Source organism: Moschus berezovskii, chromosome 6 (assembly GCF_049115385.1).
Source record: "Moschus berezovskii isolate FMDL1 chromosome 6, NW_MosBer_1.0, whole genome shotgun sequence".
Taxonomy (NCBI): Eukaryota; Metazoa; Chordata; class Mammalia; order Artiodactyla; family Moschidae; genus Moschus; species Moschus berezovskii.
The window spans coordinates 93,718,622-93,746,575 of NC_142465.1; the positions used below are offsets into that span (position 1 = coordinate 93,718,622).

The 27,954-nt window shown below is 38.1% G+C and overlaps 1 protein-coding gene across 8 annotated transcripts in view; it reads left to right on the plus strand.

Annotated features, from left to right (window-relative positions):
• SLCO1A2 (solute carrier organic anion transporter family member 1A2) overlaps positions 1-27,954 on the plus strand; it is a 133,558-nt gene that overhangs the window by 51,461 nt on the left and 54,143 nt on the right. For 7 of the 8 annotated variants that reach the window (XM_055394617.2, XM_088837289.1, XM_055394614.2 and 4 more), the window contains 4 exons: positions 18,311-18,500; positions 18,847-18,968; positions 23,434-23,575; positions 25,998-26,130. In XM_055394617.2, the coding sequence (XP_055250592.2) occupies positions 18,909-18,968; positions 23,434-23,575; positions 25,998-26,130 (335 nt within the window). In that variant the 5' untranslated portion in view covers positions 18,311-18,500; positions 18,847-18,908. The remainder of the gene's footprint in view (positions 1-18,310; positions 18,501-18,846; positions 18,969-23,433; positions 23,576-25,997; positions 26,131-27,954) is intronic. The other variant, XM_055394620.2, reaches the window with a different exon arrangement.

Sequence of the window (27,954 nt, forward strand, 5' to 3'; positions counted from 1 at the left end):
TCCTCCTGGGCATCATTAGGAGCAGACTCCTGTGGATGACCCACAAGCAAAAGTGGGGGTAAAACCACAATTGACCTCCAGGGACAGAACAACTAAGGAAGAGGATCAAAACCTTTCCAGCAACTGCACAAGCTGCATATTAAATCCACATGATCAACTAGGTAGACTCTATACTTATGGAATATATAAAAAGACAATGAGTGCTTTCATAAAAGAAAATTCTCTAACTCTGGCTGCTGCGGACATTGGAGGCAAACATACAAGGGAGTAGGACCAGATTAGAGTCTGAGCTGTCCTCAAAACAGGTCCAAAGCCCAGCGCTCCACAGTATTGGAAGACCTGCTAGTGTCACCAAGTCCAAGGTCACTCTGCTTGCCACATGACAGGTCAATGAATCTGAGAGATGAGGTGTTGAGTCAAGGAATACGACTTTATTTGGAATGCTGGCTGACCAAAAGATGGCAGACCAGTGTCCCAAAGAAACAATCTTGTTGGGATCTGGATGCCAGGTTCTTTCATAGAGTGAGAGAGAGAAAAGCAATGAGGAACTAAAGTCAAAAGGCAGAGTGGAGAGGAAAAGGCAGTGAGGGAGTAAAGTAAAAGGGGTCTTCAGTCTTGCAAAACATCTCTGGGAAGGGTCAGCCTTTGGAAGGGGTGAGTTAATCTTTTTTGTAGCCATTCACAGGTGGGCAGGGTCAGATTATCTCTTAATGATCTGAACAAAGTCACTTTAGTTTAACAGTCAGGCAGAGGGGCAAGGTCCTTGGAGGCAGGTCATTATGTATAATTTTAATAACAACAGCAATGAAAAACAAGTCTGAAAAGAATATCAAAGAAACAGTTTCCAACATGGGGTCAGACTTGGTTCTTCTCCAGAACACTAGGAAGACAAGAGACTGGCTGTGGCTCACAGCACAGAAAAGGAAATCCTAGGAAAACATTTATGACTACTTTTATGTTTTGATTTGCTCTGTTGTTGGTTCTGTTTTCGTTTTTTTCCTCCTCCTTTTTCTCTGTTGTTGAAGTTGTTATTATTATTATTATTTCTATTTAGGCTTTTGGAATTTCTTCTTAACCCATTTTTTTTTTTTTTTTGACTGCACTGGGTCTTAGTTGCAGCTTGTGGGATCTAGTTTCTTATATGTGTGTATCTCAGTGTGTGTTATTCACTCAATTGTGTCTGACTCTTTGCAATTCCATGGACTATAGCCCATCAGGCTCCTCTGTCCATGGAATACTCCAGGCAAGAATACTGCAGTGGGTAGCCAGTCCCTTCTCCAGGGGATCTTCACAACCCAGGGATTGAACTCGGGTCTCCTGCATTGCAGGCAGATTCTTTACCATCTGAGTCACCAAGGGAAGCCCTGATCAGGGATCAAATACTGACTGTCTGCATTGGAAGTACAGAGTCTGAGGCCCTGGACCACCAGGGAAATCCCATAGACTTTTGGTAGTTTTTAAATCATATTTTTATTTCTTTCATATATTTCTACTTCTATGCTGGTTTTTTGCTGTTCTGTGCTTTGTTTTTAGTTGCTGTTGTTTTTCTTAAACATATATACATCCTTTTAATATATTTCTATTTTAACCTTGCTTTTCTATTTTTTTCACCATTTTTGACTGCTTGCTTTGTTTTCTTTGCTTTATTCCTCCATTAGACTCCGTTTGGTTTTATTTTCTGTTTTAGTTTTGTTTTTAACTGGTTGATTTCATTTTTGTCTTCTTTTGTTCATTGGGTCACTTTCTTGTCCTTTGGTTTCTTTGCTGTATTTTGGTTTCTTTTGTATGTGTATGGGTGCATTTGTTTGCATATGGGTGCAAATGTTCCTTTGTTTTTGTTTTTCTGTTTGTCTGATTGTGCTTTTACCATTTGTCTGGGTTTGGTTTTTTGTTTTTGATTTTTTAAAATTTATTTTTAATTGGATGACAATCACGTTATAATATTGTTTGTTCTGCCATACAGCAATGTGAATCAGCCATAAGTGTACACATATTCTCTCTCTTGAATGGTTTCTTCTTTTTTTTTTTTTCTGATATTGAGCTGCATGCTATACTACCCAAAGCAATCTACAGATTAAGTGCAATCCTTATCAAATTACCAATGGCATTTTTCACAGAACTAAAAGAAAAAAGTTTACAATTTGTATGGAAATACAAAAGATCCAAAATTAGAGAAGGAAAAATGGAGCTGGAGGAATCAACCTTCCTAACTTCAAACTATACTACAAACAAACTACTACAGTAATTAAGACAGAATGGTATTGGCACAAAAACAGAAATATAGGTCAATGGAACAAGACAGAAAGCTTAAAAATAAACCCACACAACTATGGGCACCTTATCTGTGACAAAGAAGGCAAAATTATACAATGGAGAAAAGACAGCCTCTTCAATCAGTGGTACTGGGAAAACTGGACAGCTACATGTAAAAAAAATGAAATTAGAATACTAATTCTGGTGTCCTGTTAATAACTCACCACACCTTTAACCCATTCACTAAATAAGTGGCCACAATTTGGGAAGCTCTAGTGTCAAACTTTATTTTTTTGGGCTCCAAAATCACTGCAGATGCTGATTGCAGCCAGGAAATTAAAAGACGCTTACTCCTTGGAAGGAAAGTTATGACCAACCTAGATAGAATATTAAAAAGCAGAGACATTACTTTGCCAACCAAGGTCCGTCTAGTCAAGGCTATGGTTTTTCCCGTGGTCATGTATGGATGTGAGAGTTGGACCATGAAGAAAGCTGATCGCTGAAGAATTGATGCTTTTGAACTGTGATGCTGGAGAAGACTCTTGAGAGTCCCTTGGACTGCAAGGAGATCCAACCAGTCCATTCTAAAGGAGATCAATCCTGGGTGTTCATTGGAAGGACTGATGCTGAAGCTGAAACTCCAATCCTTTGGCCACCTCATGCGACAAGTTGACTCATTGGAAAAGACTCTGATGCTGGGAGGGATTGGGGGCAGGAGGAGACGGGGATGACAGAGAATGAGATGGCTGGATGACATCACCAACTCGATGGACATGTGTTTGAGTGAACTCCGGGAGTTGGTGATGGACAGGGAGGCCTGGCGTGCTGTGATTCATGGGGTGGCAAAGAGTCGGACACGACTGAGCTACTGAACTGAACTGAACTGAACTGAGTGTTGAGGAGGACAACCAGTGAAATATCCTTTCTTCAAAGAAATTATAATGTTACAAATATCCACATATTTATAATGCAAGGGCAGTCATACAATGAAAGGCAACAAATTATATGAAGGAAGATGAAAATGGGATGGGGAGACTTCAAAGAGTGATCTTGAGGAATAAGTGGAATTAGATAGCAGAGAAAGCAGCAACATATTCTAGTGAGATGGGCCGTCATGCAGGAAGATACAGTAGTAGATGAGTTTGAAAGAATATGTAGCAGGTACGTGTAGTTGGAGCACAGCATGAATAGAGAAGTGAGTATGGGTGTGATAACTTTTCAGAACCTCTGACATTATGGATGGATATATGTCTCTACACATTGATATTGGCATGGCCATTTGGCATGGTTTGATCAGTGAAATGTACTCAGAATGATATTTTGTAAGTTCCAGCATGAGGCATGAAGGAGCATTGATTGCAATTGCAAGTTTCTACTCACTTTGCCTGCATTCCAGTGAACTGATATGAGAAGAATATGCATCAGATAACCTGTGTCCCTAAATGAATCAGTGAAACAGAACTAAAGCATCACAGAACTCTGAAGTTCCGCCCAGCTCAACTAAGTATAGTCTTTATCTGCCTTAGAGCCAAACAACAGAGCTGGAATGTGAACACACTTGTTGTTTTAATGCCATTAAATTTTTTGAGATTGTTGTGCAATGTTACTGTACCCAAACCCAATAAATGTAGGAATTGTTACTGGTAATAGGGTTCTTCTGTAACAAAAACATGAAACAGACATCACTCGTTTTAGAATCAGATGGCAATGAACTAAATCTGAACTGGAAAAATAAGGTCCCATGGTATGTGCTGGTGAAACATTTGGTCTGCAATAATGTAGAAAGCAAAAGAGAAAAAGTACCCAATGAACTTGTAGCATTGCCAAGGAAGTTTTGAGGCAGAAATGTTGATAGCATGAATTGGTTGTTGCTAATTGCAATAGGTAAGGTACTACAAAAAAAGAGGTACTCAGAGAGTGGCTTGTTTGCCAGCAGAATTGGAAGAGATTATGGAGAGCCCCCGGTGGCTCAGATGGAAAAGAGTCTCCTTGCATTTCAGGAGACCTGGGTTTGATCCCTGGGTCAGGAAGATCCCCTGGAGAAGTCATTGGCAATCCACTCCAGTATTCTTACCTGGAGAATTCCATGGACAGAGGAGTCTGGTGGGCTACAGTCCTTGGGGTTGCATAGATTTGGATATGACCTGAGCAACTAACACTTTCACTTTCATGGAGAGCCGAGAAACTTGTGATTGCAAAATAAAATTGTTTCTCATCATGTTGATATTTTGGTGATTAAGACGTATGCGCATGTGTGCATGCTAAGTCACTTCAGTTGTGTCTGACTCTTTGCAACCCCATGGACTGTAGTCTGCCAAGCTCTTCTGTCCATGGAATTATCCAGGCAAGAATAATGGAGTGGGTTGCCATGCCCTCCTCCAGGGGATCTGCCAGACCCAGGGATCAAACCCAAGTCTCCTGTGTCTCCTGCACTGCAGGCAGATTCTTTACCACTGAGCCTTCGGGGAAGCCCAATTAAGGCATATCCTCAGGACAAAAATCATACCCCATAACTATTCTCTAGGTACAGCTGCAGAGCAGAGGTATGGTCTATATAAAGACTTCTGAGAGGGTGAAAACCATGCCTACTAGTTTCTTTCATTTAGACAAAATGACTGGTCAGCAGATGTATTAGCATGAAGATAAGTATCTGTTGTTTCAGGCCATTAAGATATTGTGGTTGTTTGTTAGGCAGAATTCTCAAAGCAAAATTGCCCCTGAGTTTGGATACATTTTCACATTGGGCCATTTCTCTCACCACACAAAGTGGAGGATCAAGTGCACTGCCTGAAGGTCTGCTAACTAGGAGGACTTCCTGTCATCTCTGGTTTTCGGGCCGCTCTCCAGAGGGGTGCTAATTCAGCAGTGATTCGTTTTCAGTTTACCTCCACATAGTGAAATCACCCATCTGTAAACCAGACTCAGTCTTTCTCTGTCTGTCAGCTGATTTTAAGGAACTTTGCTGATATTATAGGTATAACTTGATGGGGAGATGCAGGTGCAACACTGGTGGATGACGTGGAGTCTGATCTACTTGGTCTTGCCCTCTGAACCCGCTTGTGTCTGATGCTGAAGGTATCACTTTGTTCTTAGAACAAAGGTCTTTGTTCAAATGAGGCTCAGCACCTACCTCCTTTTCTGCCTCAGTGAATCTGACAGAACTCAGCTCATCATGGGCAGCTCTGGCCACATGGTCACTTGATGTGCCCTGGGCAGTCACTTCATCATGTCTAGCACCTGGTAGCTGCAGTCTTGATATAGAAATCCAGGGGGTCTCTTTCTTGATTCTTATACTAAGGTTTGCCATATTATTCACACTGTCTTTTCCCCTTCTAGCTATTTCTGTGAATGTCTACTCTTTCCTACATGAGTGCTCAGTTGCTCAGACATGTTCTCTCCTTCAGTCAATGGTTTCCAACTTGAAAAACAGCTCGAGTAGGTTAACTAAATAAGGTATTGTAACATTTTATTAGAGATGGCATCTCTCAGCCTCCTGATTATCCACCCTTGTTTTCTTTTGGTTGTGTAGGTTGAGTTATGTCCTTGTTGGTCATCTACCTATCTTGCACCTAGGGTTGTCATGTTCTATTAACCATTCCCATAACTTTCTGTAGTCAGATGCTGCTGGTTACCACCCCAGCCTTGATGCTCATTGCAATAATTGTACCTGTTTTGCTTCTGATCTTTAAATGCTACCAGCTGACTTCTGTTATTTTGTGATTTTTATCATCTTTTCCTCTCCGCCTCAGAGAACTCTGTTCTTTCTCCCTTTTCTTTTCCTTTTCAGCTGCGCTTTGTAGCTTGTGAGATCTTAAATCCCTGACCAAAGATCAAACCTGAGCCCCTGCTGTGAAAGTGTCGAATCCTAACCACTGGACCTCCAGGGAATTCTCAGAGAGCCCTATTCTTTAATAGCATCCCTTAATGTATCCCCAAAAGCAGACCTAGGAATATATCAAATATTTCACCTCAGAAACTTATATTTAATGAAAGACTGGGAATATACGAGAGTATATGAAAGACATAGAGGATGTCTGTATGGGTGTAAAGAAATGGAGACAGTTACACATAATGCTAACATTACTTCAAAAAGAAATGAGCAACATGAGTCAAATTGGAAAAAAAACACCAATTTCAGTCTTCAACATCTGCCGAGAAGTGTAAGAGTTTGAGAAGAGATTTCCATCCTTTTTTGAAACATACATGTTCTCTGAAAGGAAACGTCGAAAATCTGGAAGGTAATCTAGTCTCTACTGCAAATACTCATTCATAAAATACTAAACGTAGGCTTCGACTAAACACATTCAAGCATGTCTGAACACCTAAAATTTAACAATGAGGGGGAAAACTCACAATATAATCAATGTGAGGGATCCATGAGCAGGGGATCATTATTCTTCCCCCAACAGATATTTTCTCTCCATTCCAAGATGTGTAATGTTGATGATAATTAACATTATCATAATTGAAGAGACGTAATTCAACCATCATTGTTCAAAACATATTGTGATATGGTTAATACACAACAACTTTCCAGTGTAATAAGATGAGTCAGACCTTAAGTAAGAACTCCAGCTTCAATAATTACAAGAATATTTATGGTGGACTGAGAAGGTATTCAGGCAATGAAACTGGTTATACGGTTGAAGGAGACTCAAACCTTAAGAAACATCAGGGACTGAAATCTTCAAACAAGGATTCTAAAAGTAATAAATTTAGAAATACCTTTTATCAAATGTCAGGTTTTTCTCTAGATAAGAGTACTTGTACTGGAGAGGATTTGTAGTGAATATGGTAAAGTTTCTAATCAGTCTTCAGAACTTATTCAACAGCAGACTGTTCAGAATCCACAGAAAGAATACAAGTGTAAGATATGTGGGAAAGTCTTTAGTAAGTCATCCAATCTAAGTAGACATAGGAAAATTCATACAGGAAGGAAACCTTTCAAATGTACAGAATATAGCAAAGCATTAACCATGGCTCACATCTTACTCAACATCAGCGAATTCATACTGGAGAGAAAACTTATAAATGTACAGAATGTGGCAAAGCCTTTATCGGTTACTCCCATCTAACCTATCATCAGCGAATTCATACTGGAGAGAGACGTTATAAATGTACAGAATGTAACAAAGCCTTTATGTCTTAGTCATATTGAACTGAACATCAGTGAATTCATACTGGAGAGAAGCCTTATAAATGTAAAGACTGTAACAAAGCCTTTATCTATTGCTTAGTTCTTACTAGACATCAGCGAATTCATTCTGGGGAGAGAACTTATCATTTTACAGAGTGTGACCAAAGCTTTATTTGTCTTTCAAAGTTAATTGTACATCAGCGAGTCCACACTGGGGAGAAACCATACAAATGTAAAGAATGTGGCAAAGCCTTTATTTTGAGTTCGGCCCTTACCATCACCGAATTCATCCCAGGGATAGATGTTATAAATGTACAGAATGTGGCAAGGCCTTTGTTTTAGGCTTAATGGCAGCCCACTCCAGTACTCTTGCCTGGAAAATCCCATGGGTGGAGGAGCCTGGTAGGCTGCAGTCCACGGGGTCGCGAAGAATCGGACACGACTGAGCAACTTCACTTTCACTTTTCACTTTCATGCATTGGAGAAGGAAATGGCAACCCACTCCAGTGTTCTTGCCTGGAGAATCCCAGGGACGTGGGAGCCTGGCGGGCTGCGGTCTATGGGATCGCACAGAGTCGGACACGACTGAAGCGACTTAGCAGCAACAGCAGCAATGTTAGCATAGCCTGCAGAGGGCAGCCATCCCTGAGGTTCTCAACAATGCCACCAATGGATTCCATATTGCTGGGGTGAACAGAGCGTCCTTGGACTCTCCTGTGAAATACAGATGACTGGTGGGGGTTTTAGCCTTATGTGATATGTCCACTCTAGCCTGCTTACTTTGATCTTTTTGATCCCTTCTCCCATCATCTCCTATGGAAGTTCTGAAATTTCTACTTCACTTGGTGTGCACTACCAATTTTCTAAGTTTCCACTAGACAGTCTAGAGGAATGCTTGCCTAACCTTTGACAAATATTAAACCTTGAAGAAACTGTATATATAAGGGGCGTGTCATAAAAGGAAGAGAAAAGCAGTTATAGATTGTTTTGAAATGTTGGTTATGGGGATTTTTTTTTTTAAAGCAGAAGAACTGATAGTGTTGCCAAATGCTAATTATAAATGTATCAGAAAATTTTCGGGAACAATGTATTTGAAAGCCTTTTGCTTAGTCTGAGAAAATTTCACACTCTTTGGATGAACTATTCAAACTCTGACCTTGCCCTTCTTGGTGTTCTTCCGTTACAGTTATTTTCACTTCCAACTTTAGATCAACAACCCACATATCTGGCTGTTCTGTGGCCTAATCCCCCCAAAAACCTACTTCTTATCTGATATCTTCCACTAAAAAATGCATTTCAATATTTTTTTCTTTAACCAGTAATATTTTACTTGTCTAACTCTCTAACCTTTCAATTAGTCAACTTTTGACCTGTATCATATTACTCATAACACAACATTCCCTGGGGTTTTTATTTGTCACTTCCTTCATTCTCTCTTTCTTCTGTATATTCAAAATAACCTTGTGGTCCATGATTTCAATTCTATACTTGTCTCTTATATTGGTTTATTCTCTCAACCCATTGCTGAATCAAAACAACCAGTTCAAAATTCTGGGTGAACACGTGCATCTATGTATCTCCCTCTTTTTTTTTGTCTTTCAAATTGAATATTTCTGGCATAAAAATCATGATGATGTTGATGATCTGTATATTTCATGTGATCCAATCTGACTTAGTCTAGCAAGCAATGCTATTTACCAATCTTTTTAATCACTTCCATTTGACTTCCTGTTTTAATACCATGATGACTATTTTGACCTTTTTCATTCTGTTGAGGTCTTCTACCACATCCCTGATGCTCTGCCTTTCTGGTGAGAATGTAGGAGTCATTCTACACATATTATTTCAACTTCCTCTTACCTCAGAATTTCCTCAGGTTTTAACAACTTTGCTTTCTCTTAGGCACCCCATATCCTTCCTCATGCCCAGAATATCTACATGAACATGTAAAGACTGTACAAATGTGTACCAATTTCAATAGTAAGTGAGCAAGGGTTAAACAGTACAGCTATTAATTGGTATCTTTGGGCAGAGTGTTTAACTGTAGGAGGGAAAATTATAACAGATTCCATGATTCTCCTGAATAGAAAGAGAATGTCTTGGATCCAGTCTAAAATTAGTGTTCTAGCAAAAAAGCAAATAAGAAAATATAAAAACTTACAAAACAAATGAAAAAAATACAAAAACAAACAAAACAACACAACATTGTAAATCAACAACAACTAAAAACAAATACAGTATAGATTTCCCATTGCTTGAACACACAGGCAATTAGACAAAGGACAATTGCTCAGGCTTGAGCAAATCACAGGGCAAATGCCAATAGAGACACTTGTCATCCATGGATAATAATTAAAAATGTGGCAAGTACTTTCTAAAAAACTTTATTAACTTATGGCTGTGCTGGGTCTTCATTAATAAACATGAGCTTTCTCTAGTTGCAGCGAACGGGGCCTCCTCTCTAGTTGCGGTGCGCAGGCTTCTCATTGCAGTGGCTTCTTTTGTTGTGGAGCATGGACTCTAGGTGCATGGGTTTCAGAGTTGTGGCACATGGGCTTAGTTGCTCTGACGCACGTGGAATCTTCCTGAACCAGGGATTGAACCTGTATCCATTATATTGGCAAGCAGACTCTCAATCACTAGACCACCAGGGAAGTCCTGGCAAATGCATTATGAAGCTTAATTTTACTTTAATAAACTAAGAAGGAGCATGATTTTTTTGGATAAAATTTCCAGGTTCTCTTGCATCTGATTTCCAGTTAGGCTGTCGATGGGAGGTACTGGCGTGAGACTGGAGTTGTAGAGGGGAAAAGACACTTCTCCTGCTCCATGCTCCCTGTGTTAAGTGGTGCCTCTGGAAGTGTCTGTCTGTTCCTGGCAGCTCAGCTCTTTTGCCTTTCTGATATAGCCTCAGGAGTGAGAGAGACTTGCCATTAACGTAAATCTCTGGGTTGCCTACTGTCTTCCAAGTTTGGCTTTTTAACTCTTCTGATGCTTATATACGGAGAAGGCAGTGGCAAGCCACTCCAGTACTCTTGCCTAGAAAATCCCAAGGGTGGAGGAGCCTGGTAGGCTGCAGTCCATGGGGTTGCTAAGGTTCTGACACGACTGAGCGACTTCACTTTCATTTTTCACTTTCACACGTTGGAGGGGGAAATGGCAACCCACTCCAGTGTTCTTGCCTGAAGAATCCCAGGGACGGAGCCTGGTGGGCTTCTGTCTATGGGGTCACACAGAGTTGGACACTACGGAAGTGACTTAGCAGCAGCAGCAGCAATTCAGTTCAGTTCAGTTCAGTCGCTCAGTCATGTCCGACTCTTTGTGACCCCATGAATCACAGCACGCCAGGCCTCCCTGTCCATCACCAACTCCCGGAGTACACTCAAACTCATGTCCACAGAGTCGGTGATGCCATCCAGTCATCTCATTCTCTGTCATCCCCTTCTCCTCCCACCCCCAACTTTTTCCAGCATCAGAGTCTTTTCCAGTGAGTCAACTCATCGCATGAGGTGGCCAAAGTATTGGAGTTTCAGCTTTAGCATCAGTCCTTCCAATGAACACCCAGGATTGATCTCCTTTAGAATGGACTGGTTGGATCTCCTTGCAGTCCAAGGGACTCTCAAGAGTCTTCTCCAACACCACAGTTCAAAAGCATCGATTCTTTGGTGATCAGCTTTCTTCACAGTCCAACTCTCACATCCATACATGACCATGGGAAAAACCACAGCCTTGACTAGACGGACCTTGGTTGGCAAAGTAATGTCTCTGCTTTTTAATATACTATCAAGGTTGGTCATAACTTTCCTTCCAAGGAGTAAGCGTCTTTTAATTTCCTGGCTGCAATCATCATCTGCAGTGATTTTGGAGCCCCCCAAAAATAAAGTCTGACACTGTTTCCACTGTTTTTCCATCTATTTCCCATGAAGTGATGGGACCAGATGCCATGATCTTTGTTTTCTGAATGTTGAGCTTCAAGCCAACCTTTTCACTCTCCTCTTTCACTTTCATCAAGAGGCTTTTGAGTTCCTCTTCACTTTCTGCCATAAGGGTGGTGTCATCTGCATATCTGAGGTTACTGATATTTCTCCCGGCAATCTTGATTCCAGCTTGTGCTTCTTCCAGCCCAGCGTTCCTCATGATGTACTCTGCATAGAAGTTAAATAAGCAAGGTGACAATATACAGCCTTGACGTACTCCTTTTCCTATTTGGAACCAGTCTGTTGTTTGTTCCATGTCCAGTTCTGACTGTTGCTTCCTGACCTGCATACAGGTTTCTCAGGGTCAGGTGGTCTGGTATTCCCATCTCTTTCAGAATGTTCCACAGTTTATTGTGATCCACCCAGTCAAAGGCTTTGGCATAGTCAATGAAGCAGAAATAGATGTTTTCCTGGAACTCTCTTGCTTTCTCCATGATCCAGCGGATGTTGGCAATTTGATGTCTGGTGCCTCTGCCTTTTCTAAAACCTGCTTGAACATCTGGGAGTTCACGGTTCACATATTGCTGAAACCTGGCTTGGAGAATTTTGAGTATGACTTTACTAGCGTGTGAGATGAGTGCAATTGTGTGGTAGTTTGAGCATTCTTTGGCATTGCCTCTCTTTGGGATTGGAATGAAGACTGACCTTTTCCAGTCCTGTGGCCACTGCTGAGTTTTCCAAATTTGCTGGCATATTGAGTGCAGCACTTTCACAGCATCATCTTTCAAGATTTGAAATAGCTCAACTGGAATTCCATCACCTCCACTAGCTTTGTTCATAGTGATGCTTTCTAAGGCCCACTTGACTTCACATTCCAAGATGTCTGGCTCTAGGTCAGTGATCACGTTATCGTGACTATCTTGGTTGTGAAGATCTTTTTTGTACAGTTCTTCTGTGTATTCTTGCCACCTCTTCTTAATATCTTCTGCTTCTGTTAGGTCCATGCCATTTCTGTCCTTTATCGAGCCCATCTTTGCATGAAATGTGAAGCGATCTCTTGTTTTTCCTATTCTGTTGTTTTCCTCTATTTCTTTGTACTGATCACTGAAGAAGGCTTTCTTATATAACTAATTTCCCATAATTAAATCCTCTATTAAATTACCTGTCATGGGTTCTATTCTTTTGTCTGAACCCTAGCTGATAAAAAGATAGAGATTATCTTCATTGCATGAGTGGATTAAGCGACTTGTACAAAATCACACAGCTAGCTTAAAAACAGCCTTTCAAACCAGTTGTACCTCATTTCAAAGCCCAAGTAAAATGACTATGCTGTATGCAAAGGATATTCCAAATGAATATTCAAACAAACAATTTTCATGCATTGCTTATTTTTATTACTTGGCTCAAATTGTCTGCATGCTAGCACTAAGCAACTATTATTAATATTCAACTGTCTCTCTCTCCGTTTAGCTTGTCATACTGCTTGAGAGTAAGCACTTATTGTATTCAACTTTGTACTCCTAGCACCAACTACTGTGCTTGGAATGTAGTAGAGCCTTAATAAATATTTGTGGAATGAGTGAATAAAAATCACTACTGTTTACAGAGTGATTATTCAGTCTAGTAAGTCTGCTAGGGGTATTACATAAATTTTATAACTCAATCTTCATAACAATCTTGCAAGGTAGGCATAAATATTTCAGCATCATGCTGCTGCTGCTAAGTCACTTCAGTCGTGTCTGACTCTGTGCAACCCCATAGATGGCAGCCAACAGGCTCCCCCGTCCCTGGAATTCTCCAGGCAAGAGTACTGGAGTGGGTTGCCATTGCTTTCTCCGATCAGCATCATAGATAAGGGAAAATATACTCAGAGTTTAAACGATTCACAACTAAACTAGAATTAAAGTCTGATTATATCTGGCTGCTTACCGTTAATGTGAAGAAACAAATGTATAAATAATTGGGTTGGAAAAAAATCTAAACATATTATTGGATTTACAGTTTTTAGAGGAGCTTCATAAACAGATGAAGTCTTATCTCTATGAGAAAAAGGAGGAGTTCAGTGTTTTCTTGCCATAATTAAATAAAAGAACTAGTTTTTGTATCTAAAACTATGCCTATGAAGGCAAAAGAAAGAGAAATTGGGATAAAAATATGAAAAATGAAACAGTTTAAGTTGCTGATGTGAAAGAACGTTGGCTACTCCTGTAATTATCTAATCATTCTCTAGAGTTACTTGACATGAGATGTAACACTAATGATATTCACAACCAGCTCTCCTAAAGACTTAGAAGACAGATTTTAGCTTTACTTTTCCAGGTCTTGGTTTATTATCCAGTGTGTGTGTGTGCTAAGTCACTTCAGTTGTGTCTGACTCTTTGCAACCCCATGGACTGTAGCCTGCCAGGTTCTTCTGTCCTTGGCATTCTCCAGGCAAGAATACTGGAGTGGGTTGCCATGCCCTCCTCCAGGGGATCTTTCCAACCTAGGAATTTAATCTGCATCTCTGGTGTCTCCTGCTTTGGCACGTGGTTTCTTTACCACTCACACCACCTGGGAAGTCCATATTATCTAGCACTAGACAGTAAAGTAACTGGGTATCCAAAGTAACTGGGGTAGGTATATCTTTTGCTGGACTACTGATGATGGTTTTTACTTATATTTCTGAGTGTTCCATTCTTTGTTTTGTATAGTAAAATCATATTTGCAAGTCTATGGCTTGATTAAGCTTTTTCCTTAGTGTTAGCAGAGTGATGCATTCCTGATACCTCCTCTGAATTTGCACTTAAAATAATGCCTCTATTTGTAAGGCTGATTTGTAGAATCCATTGTCTTATTCTTTGATTTCTGATGAAAAGGAACTAACAGAAGCAAAATAATTTGGTAGGCATCATACAAAGAGCTGTTGTTGACTCTCCTTGTGCTTCTTGGGTATGTACTTGCCTGGCTTGGTTTTCACTGATATGATTTCAGCTGGATACCACCAAGAGGCTGTTCTCATTTTGCAGAGCAAAGAGCCATTTGAAGATTCTGGAAATAAACAAGTTTTGTAAGATTTTTGCTGGTGTGACCCTGTCTTTTTTCCCAGGGAAAGGATGTTCTCCTAAATCTTCTTCATGTATGTACTATTAGTTTTGCCATGATAAAGCCTTTATTATGTCAATTCAATAGTGTAGAATAATATAAAATTAAATGTATGCATTTCCCTAGGAAGTTTGTAACAATAGAAGCTATGTTTGTGTATTTATCACTGGGAAAAGAACACAATAAGACCATTTACTTGTTTTATAAAAAATAATTGTATTCTTTTGTTGTTGAGATGCATCATTATGGGCTGGATACCAAGGGGTGTCAAAAACCCCAGAGTGTTGCTGTTTCATGGGTATACCGAGGTCCAGCCTCGGCAGCGTCCAGGGATACCCTCAAGATGAGCGGCGTTGGCAAAGAAAAGAAAGCGAGTCGAGTCTTGATTGAGAGCAGAATCAAGACTAATTTATTTTTTCTATATCAGTGTTTATATACCATAAACTAATACAATTCTAAAGGGGAGTGAACAAAGTCAGCTCAACATTATGTCAGTTTGCCCTTTACAAAACCAGAATGTTACCCTCATACTTCTTTGTTTATCTATAGTAAATTTTAGCACATTATCTTCTGGCCTTGAGGCCTATTAACATCTTATGACATTTTCTTACAAGATAGATGAGTGCAAAGCCATTTTTTGTAAGCTCTTCTTATTTTTCCACTTGTCTTGAGCTAAACAGAAAACAGAAAAGTTGCAGTCTCACAAGGTAAAGGTTCGGCAGGTTGCAGCATAGTAGAAATTTAACACAATGGTCAGTTCTTTCTCGTTACTACACACAAACTCTGCGGCTCAGGTGAGGCAGCCTCTGCCTAGCACTCCTGGTTAATATTAACCATTATCTTATTGTTTCTACTCTAGGGCTAAACTCTTATTTTTCTAAATTCTAACTATATTAACAATAATTTCTACATCAAGAGCAAAAACACAGCTGGCAAACGTTGATTCAGTAACAACTTCTAGAATAATATTTTTTTATATTTTCTAATAGGGTTTCTTCACCCCCCAAAGGGCCCTGCACCTATTAGGGCTTTTTGTGTGATCAGGTTCTTTATGCTATTTACGATTAAGGTGTTGTGAGCAATCATGTGCATTAGTGCCAAGGGCATAAACAAGTTGATTCCATTTGGAAAAAGATCGGGGAAGGCCTTCTGCCTGTGTCACAGAAATTAAGGAGCAGTCAGACAGACAGCAGTCAGAAATATAAGCATCAGAAAGACAGATATTATCTTTAAGGTGAGCGTCGGGGAAGCCTTTTGAATTCCCTGAAGTCCTGATCTGCCTTGCTTGTCAGGTCTTTTCCTCATGACCTTGTCATGGGTGGGTTCTTGCGTGCTGGCTCCTGGCAGGTATAGACTTTCAATCATATAAGATGAAAAATTTCTAGAAATCCACTAACCAAAAACTTGCTAATTGTTCTGGAGTGAACAATTCTGTAATGTGATTTTGCCACAGTTAGATCAAAAATGAAAAGAAGACACAAAAAACAGAATTGTGACCTGTAGACATGGAAAAAATTCAACTACACTCATGCTGCAGAATTACCTGCTCCCATCTGAATGCTCAGAAGGAGTTAGAGAAATAAACTGATTCTCTACTTAATAAAACTGCAGCAAGGCATTTTCATCAGCAGTGGTGATTGATGGGGATTGGGTCAGTGATGCTGCAGTCCTAGGAGCAGAAATCACCATGTAAACAGAGCTGTTATGACAAAAGGGGACTGTTCATAATGCTGGCACTAGTCTGATCTTGGGGATATGAAGGAAAAAACATGTGTAGTCTCTGATTTAGGGCCAAAGTGCTCAGCAGTGATGGTGACGTTAATTAATTTTGTTAAGTAAGAAGAATAAAATGTATTTATTTATTTATTTCCACTAAAATTTTTCCAAAGTGTCCAAAAAGCTAAAATGTTTTCACTGTATAAGTTGGCAAATTTGGGAAAGTTTAGTGCTAATTGAGGGATTCTCTGGTGGCTAAGATGGTAAAGAATCTGCCTGGCAATGCAACAGACATGGGTTTGATCCTTGGGTTGGGAAGATCCCCTGGAGAAGGGAATGGCTACCCACTCCAGTATTCTTGCTTGGAGAATTCCACGGACAGAGGAGCCTGGTGGGCTACAGTCCATGAGATCTCAGAGAGTTGGACACGACTGAGGGTTAACATTAGTGCTAATTGAATCACATTTAATTCTTTCCAAATCCTTAGCTTTAAACACTGCATTTTGTCCCAGTTAAGACAATTGTTTAAAAACTTCTTTCAAGGCTGGAAACACATTTTGTAACAAATCCTTGAGGCATGATGATAAGACCTGCACAGTATCACAGTGCATATAAGGAAACACAGAGTTCCCCAGGGTAGTGATTTTCTCTTACCAACTCCAACTTCCATGCCTCTGCAGCAATATGGGGAAAATGGGCATTTAGAATAGTCATGATTTTAGCCACCAAGATGCATGAGTACAACTTTGATGCTAAGAGGAATAAGTTCTCTCCCTCTTATTGTTTAGTTGGGTGGTTATATTGAGCTCTCATACATTGAAATATAAGCAAGCAAGGATGGGGAAAAAAGGTAAAAAAAAAGCATAGGAGAGAGGGATTTAGAAATGTATGAGAAGGAAAAAATGAGGAAAATGAAAAAATGCGGTAAGAAGTTTATGATAAAACCAGATAAAGACTGTATGTGCTCAGTCCCTCAGTCTGACTCTTTGCAACCCCTTGTACTGTAGCCTACCAGTCTCTTCTGTCCATGGGATTCTCCAGGCAAGAATACTGGAGTGAGTGGGTTGCCATTTCCTTCTCCAGGGGATCTTTCCAATCCAGGATAGAACGTGGGTCTCTTGCATCTCCTGCATTGCATCCCCATAGATGAAGACCAAAGAAGAGGAGTTCCCAGTCTTTTGATAAATCATCCCTGTCTATGGGTTTTTCTAAAACTAGTGTCATGTACTTGCACTGTACTTAAGGTGATTTGGAATTTTATGGGAGGGATTTTAGTGTGAGTTCATTTGTATTGTCATTCAGAATTGCTGTAGGTGGTCTCTAATAATTTTCACTGTGACCTATGAATTTTTTCACCACTTACATATCAAACAATTTGTATTTGATCACACACTGTCCAGTTCTATTCCAATATGTTTTATTGAAGAATTTTACCTTTCCCAATAAAAATATAAGTTCCTTGGGATCTGGGTTCAAGTGCCTTCCACAGAACCTTATTCTTCTCTAGTGATGTATATTTATTGCCTTTAGGGCAACTTATCTGTCCTGTTCACAGCTGGAATCCTATGCTTAGCACAATGACTGGCATAGAGTAGATTTTTGATACATATTTGTTGTTTCATAAAAGAAGGACTAAAGAGAATTAAATTCATATATAATTTTTCAGTGGCTATTGCCTTAATGTGTGAATTAGATTCAGGTTTTTATCTACTCTAATGTGGGAATTAGATTCGGGTTTTTAAAAATTAGAGCCAATCTGGATATTGTTAAATTGATATGTTTCAGAGGATTTTAATCAATTAATCCTGGGGATACTGTTATGATAGCATCTGACAACTTGAAGTAAATTTACTAGAATAAATATTGTCAGAGTGAAATAGTTTGGTTTTGGTACAAAATATTGCCCTGGTTTCAAGAAAGGAAATAGGCAAAATCTTTGACAATGCATTAGTAGAATTTAAAAGACATGGCCACCTTTTTGTTTTACATATAAAAGCATGTATCTATATATTACATATATATACTTAGACACACATATATCTGTATTTATTATATATGTATACATACAGATTGCCACCTTTGTTTGGTTTTCTCCTAGACCTCACTTCTTAACTGGCAGCTGTAGGATTCCTTTCCAGCTCAAAGAATTATTTGCTGCTTTTACTTAGGCTATTTCCATGATTAAAATTCCATGTCTCCCCAGGTTTCCATGAATCAGCAGTGCCCCTGAAAGCGTTTCCCTTCTTGAGACTCCAGGGAAGTCTTGGAATCCAAAGAACTTGAAGAGGGAGCCTGGCCAAATGAGATTTTTGAGCCTTTGTAGGCTTGCTACACCAGATACTTAGGACAAACACAAATCAAAGTCCGTGTGTTCCTAAAAGCAGCATTTTCATGTAAGTCCAGGGAGCTCATTTTGGTTTTATTTATTTTGACTAAAGAAGTGAAAAGTTTTGTTTTAACCACGTGGTCATTATTTTGCAAGGAGACCATAACAAATTATTCTAATCTTTAATCTCACTAAAGAGTAACTAAAGTGATTTGATGTAACTTTTTCAATGGGAAACTAACAACTATATCTTCTCTGATGTCATTACTTTCTGGATCTGAATCAGAAGCTTCCTAGGTATTTTTGTTACACAATGGATTCTTGATTCTGTTATTCAGATTCAGTGTTTTCTTCACAAGAATGACGCTTTATGACTTTGTCAGTAATTTACTAGATTTTTGTCTTCTTAAAAGACTAGAATTAAGAAATATCAAGATTTAGAACATAAATATCTTGGACTATTCAGAAGAACAACATGGGAGAAACTGAGGAAAGAATCGAAACTCATAGAATAAGATGTCTTTCCAAGTTGAAGGTATGGACTTGCTTTGTGTGGATATATGTATATGTACTGTATTTTCTTTTTAAACCTAGATCTGTTAAGTTGTTTATATCTTCATGCAGTGATCTGATAATAACATCATACTACCTGATATATTGATAATTTCTTGCTTTAATGAAATTGGTTTGTAACTGAGAGTGTGTCTAAATAGGATTGTTGATTCAGGAAATTTAATCAGAATAGCTTTGAAGGATTTAAACGGGAGACAGGATCTTAAACATTTTCAAGCACACATAATACAGTAAGATTTACTTTCCTGGATCAAAGGCCTATTTAATGTTCACCCTTCTGGTGAGAGGAGTATGGAGATCTCTCCCGGAAAATGGTACATTGGACAGAAAAGCTTTGTTAGTCTGTATTCAGTGATGACTTCACAATAACCCACTAAAACAAATGTTTACTTCAAGCTTTGGCACCATACCAGTCATTCTCTATAGGAAAAATGACCACTTTGCTAGCTGTTTTGGGTATTCTTAACTACTTCAGAGCAATTCTTTTTGCATAGCCATAAAACCATTTTGCCTTCAAGCAAAATTTGAATTTATTTTAAACTAGAAGATCTGGATACTTGTTCTGATTCTACAGCTAGTGCCTACAAGTGGTTATCAACTATGACACTGCCACCAATTTTCTTCCTATCAAAAGTTTGTTTTCTCTTTATATGTGTGTAGGAAAAATCTGCACATGTACAGGAAAGTTGAGAAGCGTGATATAGAGTTAGAAAACTACTTTTGCCTCAAATGCTACATTAATTATGTATTTAAAAAATCTCCTTAAATTATTCCTTAATTCTGATGTCCATCTCCTAAAACCAAGGGTTTAAAAATAAAGATTGAGGACCTGGCTTCCTAGGTTTGTGCTGAGTTCAACTGCTGGTTTGCTATGTGCCCTTGGATAAGTTGCTTAACCTTTTTGTGGTCCAGTTTTCTCCTCTGAAGGAGATAATGATAATTTACTCTTATCTCATAGAATTTTTTTCTTTTTACATGCTCCCAACAATGACTGGAATATTATAAACATTCAATAAATACTAGTTATTATTAATAGCATTTGTGGATAAAAGTCAATAATTATATATTAACAATTGGCTTTTAATTTTTTGTAATGTTGGAGTTTGGCAGGATTAGATATTAATCTGAATGTGACAGCCAAATATTGCAAGCACAAGTTTATCAGGTAAAAGACAGTCGCTTAATAAATCATCTGGGTTTCCCTGATTCTCTGACCTTAGAAATATGTTCATTAAGCAAGCGTTTTTAGAAAGTAATAAAGAACTCTATTCAACATGTTTGCTTCAAAGGCAGGGGCATTATTAAAAGCTGATAGGACTAGCTTTATTTTTCAAGGTTATTTTGTACTAGACACGAGTTAAGAATAGCCACTAGTTAGACAGCCTTCCTAGATGTTTCAGGAAAAGAAAAGTGGGATCATGATTTATCTAGTTTCCTTTCTTAAAATGTTAAATAAAAGAAATTATTCTTTCAAATATGATTTGTACTGTGCTTGGTTGACTTTGCTTGTTTTTAAATATAAAGTATGAATTATAAAATCATGTGAAAGTTATTTACAGTGTGCTCTGCAAAGATTTACAGGAAAATGCCAGACATGGTTTTTATAAATGGGATTTAATATAAAAGGATAAATAGCTAGAGATATAACTGTGCTATCTAGTCAATCATATGACAATATGCATTTGACTTATATTGAGCTTGATATTTAAATTTCCCAAGTCTTTTCCACATATATTTATATTTAGATTTCCCCAAATTAATTGGTGCAGGTAACTTTTGGCTTAGATGTAGTTAATCCTATTGAATTTCATCTATAGTCAGCTTACTTTCAGATCTGACTACTTTTTCAAGATGTTTTTGAATACTGATTCTGTCATTTATTCCATAAATTGCACTGAGTACCTATTGTTTGTGAGACTGAAGATGCAAAGGTAAATAATATGTGGCTCCTATCATCGAGATGCTCACAGGATAGTGAAGTAGGAGGTTATAGGCATCCAAACACATAAGTAAAGGGTACTGTGGGGGAATTCCTTGGAAGTTAAGTGGTTAGGACTCTGGCTTCTATTGCAGGGGACTGAGATCCCATGTGCCATGTGGCATGGCCAATAAAAAAATAAAGTCCCTTAAAAAAAAATAAAGTGCACTGTGCTGAGGGCTGTAATACAGGCAGGAGCACAGCAAGGTGGGAAGATAAGGAGGATTCCTGGGGAGCAGGAAGACAAGGAAGACTCCACAATAGAAATGATGGTGTAGTGAATTTTAAATATTGAGCATTCATTTATCAGATGCACAAAGTTTAGAAAACACTGCAAGTGGAGGACCACCTGTAAAAGTCACTGAGATTTAAAGTAGCATGGTGAATTAAAAGAACTAGGATGATAGTGAGATATAGATGAGGCTTTGTTTGCCATGTAAAAAGTAAGGGTTTTTGTTAATGGGAAGCCACTGAAAAGTTTCAGGAAGTGGAGTCACATGCTAATCATGAATTTTATTCATTAATTTGATGAATAGTTATCATGCTCCAAGTTAGTGGTGGTGGCAGGTAGAAGGGAGATTGGAAGTGGGAAAGAGTAGAGGAGACAAAAAAAAATTATTGCAATTGTCTGAGCTAAACTGTGTATCCATTTGAGAGACTTCGGCATCTCAGTGGTAGTTAAAGCTATAGGAATATGAGATTTACTAGAAAGAAGATATCAGGCGAAAACTGGAGAGTATGAGACAAATGCCTGAAGAAGTTGACCAAAGAAAAGTTGACTGCATACAGAGTCCAGCAGATAGGCAGAGACAGAAATATGCATTGGGAGAGGAAATTTCAGGAAGGAAAGAGAGATTGATGATGTTAAATGACTCTGAGACATCAAGTTAGCTGAGGACCGAGAAGTGTCTATTGGATGTGGAAACCAGGAAGTTGTTAATGACCTTTTACAGAGTAGCTTCAGGAGGGGCTCGACTGTAGTAGGTTGAAGGGTGAGTGGAAGGTTCGTGTAGGCAATGAATCTGGACTGTTCTTCCAAACAGCTTGATAGTAGCTGGTGCAACCACCAGGGCAGAAGGAAGATTTTTAGGACAGAAATGTCTTCCATATATTTATAAGTTAGTAGACAGGGAGGTAGTAAAGAGTATGAGGTTGAAATTAGAGGAGGGGGTTAGTAATTGATGAATTAGGACTTCAGCAATGGAAAGAATGGGTTCCAGAGCATGGATGGAGAAATTCTCTTATATAGGAGGAGGGGTCCATCCTTTTAAAAGTGGGAGGAAAATTAGAGGGGCAGGGAGAGGTATATTTGAAGGTGAAGATGCTGAGATCATTTTCTGATCAAGAGGAGCAAATGGCTGAGTTGGAGCCCTCCCTCTTGAAGGGAGTGTATAAATTATGGGGTTGGTTCAAGATCGAGAAATTGGAGGGATAAGGATTTTAGTGTATGAATGTACTAGCTGGAGAGTGAATTGAATGGTCTTTCAGGATGGAAGTGTCATCAGGAAATATTTTTAAGGAGGTCAAGGAAAAAGCCCCATGGTATAAGATTGGAGACCACTATTCAGGTTGACATAAATCTATGTATCCATAATTTGTTGATTTTGAAGTTGTAATTAATCTACCTAATTTATGATTACCCAGCATACAATGCTCCTTTTTCAAATCCCTTTCTATGATCTAAGTCTTTTCCTTAGAGATTTAATAAAACTATCAAAATGTTAATCTTTCATATTTTAATCATTCTTGTTCCTGCTGATCACAATGATTCTATCTGTTAAGTTGCCCTTGAGTTTTGTTATGGATTGCGTCAACCTGACAGCTGTCTAAATTTATACCAATACATAGGAAACGTGACTCAATATGTGGAATATTGTATTCATATTTATCTAAGAAAGTATCTGTTCAGTTTAGAAATATTTCTGTTATTGTTTATAATTAAAATATTGCTTTAAATAAATTAAAGGGCAGTAAATAGCAAAATAATGCTGTATACATTGCATATAACTTTGCATAAAAGAGAACTTAAGCAAATTTGCTACAGAAATAATGCCTTTGTGTAATGCTACATTCTTTTTAAAAAATTAACATGCATGTATTCTTTTGTTCTATGATAGCATTATGGTGCTAAAAAAAATCACTTGCTATGTCTTATTTAGAATAGTAACTTGTTTCTATGTATGTATAAGACATTTCTATAAAATAATGAGGCTACCAATGACCTACAAAATTCAATATCACTAATCAATTAGTTCAACTTTGAATTTTTAAAGTGAGAACATAGCATAGAAAACAAGAAAAGTTCACCTTAAAAGGTTCTTCCAAACATAAGAGTTACTTGAACTGGAAACAGTTTGCATTTTGGTAGAAGATATTTCATCAACAAGTGGCAAATATACAATTTAAAAATAAGTTTTTCATGTTTTCTTGTACTTTTTTTTCTTCCTAGATGTTTCTCTTGGCAATAACATGTGCATTTGTATCCAAAACACTATCCGGATCTTATATGAATTCCATGCTCACACAAATAGAAAGACAATTCAACATCCCAACATCTCTGGTTGGATTTATTAATGGAAGTTTTGAGATTGGTAATGAATTGTTTTTGCATTGCTTCTTTGTATATATTATCTATGGAGCTAGTCTGAATTTTACTTTCCTTATTTTCTGCTTTATGTCATTCAATCTGACTGAATATATTTTCTAAAATGGCTTAAATAACCTGGCTCACTTTGGAATATGTTCAGAAATAATTCATTTAAATATTATCCATGCTGCTGCTGCTAAGTCACTTCAGTCGCGTCCGACTCTGTGTGACCCCATAGATGGAAGCCCACCAGGCTCCCCCATCCCTGGGATTCTCCAGGCAAGAACACTGGAGTGGGTTGCCATTTCCTTCTCCAATGCATGAAAGTGAAAAGTGAAAGTGAAGTCGCTCAGTCGTGTCCAACCCTTAGTGACTCCACGGACTGCAGCCTACCATAAATAACACTTAAACATTGCCACATATCCAATCACAGGACTTTTTATTCTAATGGTTAAATTTTTAAAAATCTGATAGTCTTTTGGTCAGCTAGCATGAGCAGCAGAGTGTTTAGAGTACTAATATTTAATCTATCATTTAATGACCTTTAGGGTTTTATCTTTATATTTAGAAGATATCAAGGGGAAAACGGAATTCATTTTTTTTTAAAGCAAATATTTTCCTTCTCCTGTTGTTTCTGGGAGGTTGACAATTCTCTTTTCTAAGTGCAGAGGGAAGAAGAAACTGTTTTCATGTCTCACTGACTTTATTTTAGAAACAGCCTGTAGGGAAGAATAAAGTCTATTCTTGGACTCTGATATTTGTGGCTGATTGGGAAGATGTGAGGGAGAAAGAATGAGGAAGGGAAAGATTTCTCCTGTGAACAAGTTTGCCTGGAAATACAAATGCTACTCCTTGAGTTTTATCGTGGATTTTACTTCCTTTAAGAGGAAAGTTGCTTTTAATACTTTTAATCAGTATCTGACAGAAAAATTAGGATTGGAGAGAGGCAAAACTGAAACCAGTGATGCTTGATCTTGTCTCCTAGTCTTCCGTCCTCTCAGACCTCATTTAACACCACACATGTGACAGATCCTGGTCGTGGATCCAGAAGTCACTCCTTCTACAGGCCCTGTGTAAACCCAGCTCACAGTCTAATGAAGGGCATAGATGCAAAATAATTTAATTGAATGCAGTAAGTTTGGTGACATAGGTATATGACAGTTCCTATAGGAACACACAGAAGAGACTCAACCTCCCTTAAGGAAGATAGGCTCTTGAAGGGAAAGTTTTCCAGATGAAGAAACAGGGTTGATAAGTTTGACGAGAATTCCCTTAGAAGAAGAACCTTAAGGATGAAGCAGCATGGTAGCTCATGTGTGGAGCAACATTAAGCCCAATATTTTCAACTGGCCAAGCTTCAGGTGGGAATTACTAGATTATAAGTCTGGAAAAATGGGCAGGAGTGAGAAATAAGCTACTGGGTGGCTTTGTATGCTCACCACAAAACTTATCTTTTTTTTTTTTTTTTTGGGGGGGGAATTAAATTTATTTATTTATTTATTTATTTTTACTTATAATTTTCTTTTTTTAAAATTTTTTTATGTAATTAATTTATTTTTTATTGGAGGCAAATTATTTTACAATATTATATTGGTTGGTTTTGCCATACATTGATATGAATTTGCCCCGGGTTTATGTAAGTTCCCCCTCCTGAACCCCCCTCCCACCTCCCTCCTCCCTAAACTTATCTTTTATCCACTAGGTAATGGAGAGTCACTAAGAGATTGGCTGGGGTTATTAATATTTCTGTGTCAAGGACCTCTTTGGCAATCTGATGCCAAACATTCTCAGAATAACATTTTTATAAATTAAGAATTATAAGAGTACAAAGGAAGCCAATTATATGGAAATAAAACTATCAAAATATTAAAAATAACATATATTTGCACTTTTTACCAACACATTAGATAACAGTATCTACACCAGTTTTGAAGTAATCATCGGTGTCAGTAATATTTTGAGGCATCTGCATCAACTGTCATGTCATATGCAAATACCCGTAACTTCTGTCGGTGACAACTGGTGACAAAAGTGTACATGCTGCCGATACTACCGTCGTTTGTGTCTGCTTTCATTGTCAAAGGAAATACTAATATCTAGTTAAGTTAGTGAAAATAAAGATGCAGCTTCATTTTTCTCACTCAAGTTCATGGAACACCTGATTTCTATTCATGGACTATTTCAGGGTTTATAGATTGCAGGTCAAGAACCTCTGTTGAAACACATTGTGAAACAGAGCCCTCCTTCGTGGCAGGAGTTGTGTTTTAATCACTTACTATTTCATGCACCTCTAGCACCAATTCCAGTATTTGAGATATTTATTATACAATGAATGCTAGATAGTTAATGATTGAGTGAGGCTGTTAATTCAGACTTGGTTCATAATTATTGAAATATTCATTTCTCACGTCAATTTTTTTTTCTAGGAAATCTTTTGTTGATTATATTCGTGAGTTATTTTGGAACAAAACTGCATAGACCCATAATGATTGGTGTTGGATGTGTGGTTATGGGCCTAGGGTGTTTCTTACAATCACTACCTCACTTCCTCATGGGCCGGTAAGTATTGTAGCTTCCGATGATCTTTTAGGTGCAATTTTCAGCTGCAGGAAATAAGCTTGGATTTCCTTTCTAGGAATAATGCTTTCTAAAGGCACTGAGAACTGTCATAAGAACTGAAAAAAGAACTGTAGGTGCAGATTCTGTCCTTCTTGCCTCTTCTATGCTCTTGGCTGTCTGACTTCCATTTAACCTGTCAATTTATGAAACAGAAATTTGGGACAGTGCTTTTGTGGAGTTGAGTCTGACGAAGATTCTTTTTTTTAAATTTTAATGTTTTTAAATTATCAAACTATGATAACACATTTATAGGAGACTTGGAAAATACAGAACGAGGTTACTATATATTATAGTTATTTTTTTAAGTAGATAAATTGAGATTTTTGTTGGAGTTTCAAAATCAAACTCTCAAAAATTAATACAATGAATATACAGAAAAGTAGAAGGATCTATAGTAGACCTGAAAAGCCCTGTGAACCAATTCAACGTAATTAAATTTATACAATTTTCACATAATAGTAAGATACAAATTCTATTCAAATTTCCATAGACTGTAAACTTGGAGACACTGAAACATAGCCAGGGACATAAAACAAGGTGCAAAAATTTCATGGCCTAAAATCATACAGAGTCTGTTCTCTTATTGTGGAATTATGTTAGAAATTGATAAAATTTCTTAGGACCTGGAAAAATTTGGGATTACTCCTTTCTAGGGACAATTTTTTCCCAGTTATTTCTGTTCAATTATAAGTTATTCTGTACAATTATAGTTTTTATTTAATTATAGGTCACCAAGAGGTAGACTAGTCTTCAGGTTGATTTTTATTTTCACTTTTACCGAATTAATGAGTACAAAGTTGCAAAATGTAAAACTTTTTTGAAAAAGTGTTGTCCTCCACCCCTTCAACATTGCTCATGTTACTGCTCCTCAGAGGTGGCCACTCCCAACTCCTTTTGCTCTTCTGCTCTTTGCTTCCATACTTCTAAGTAAATGTTTATCCTTTTAGTTTTTGATACTTTAGTGTTATATAATAAACATATTGCCTTCCTACTGTAAAATCATAGTCACTATTCCATGTGTGACTATGTAAATATTTTTTATATTTCAGCTGAACCATGCTATTTTTCCTTTTATATATCACTTTTAATTTTTCCTAGATTAAATAATTGCCTCATTTTATGTATATTAAAAAGTATTCATTGATGTATTTTTGGCTGCATCAGGTCTTAGCTGCAGTGTATGGGTTCAGTAGTTGTGGCCCACGGGCTTAGCTGCCTCGCAGCATGCGGGATCTTAGTTCTCTGACCAGGGACTGAATCTGTGTCCCCTGCATTAGAAAGTGAATTCTTACCCACTGGACAAACAGGGAAATTCCCCTCATTTTATATTTGATTCATTGTCATTTCCCACTAATCATCACCAAATTCTCTACCAGTAGGGCAATGTCTTCTGAATATACTCGTACACATCAGGCGGTTTCATTTTTGTCTTTGAGTTGCCTCCCCTGTCACCATTGATTCCATCTGCAATCTGAACTAGGAACTCTCCATGCCTGCTGCGTGGCTGCTTTCTTGAAATTTTCACTCACTATTCTTGGGAATTTGTTTTGCTTCTTTCTTCCATTCAGTTACTTACTTCCTGGGTATCATATCGTCCACTTTCCTTTTCATTCTTACTCTTTTTGTGGAAAACATTATCTAATAGGTTTCTGAGAAAGTGTGTAAGGGATGTAACGATTTTAAGACCTTGGACACCTGAAAATATTCCTATTCTCCTTCCATACCTGGTTGACAGTTTACCTGGTATAAAATCTTGGTTTGAGG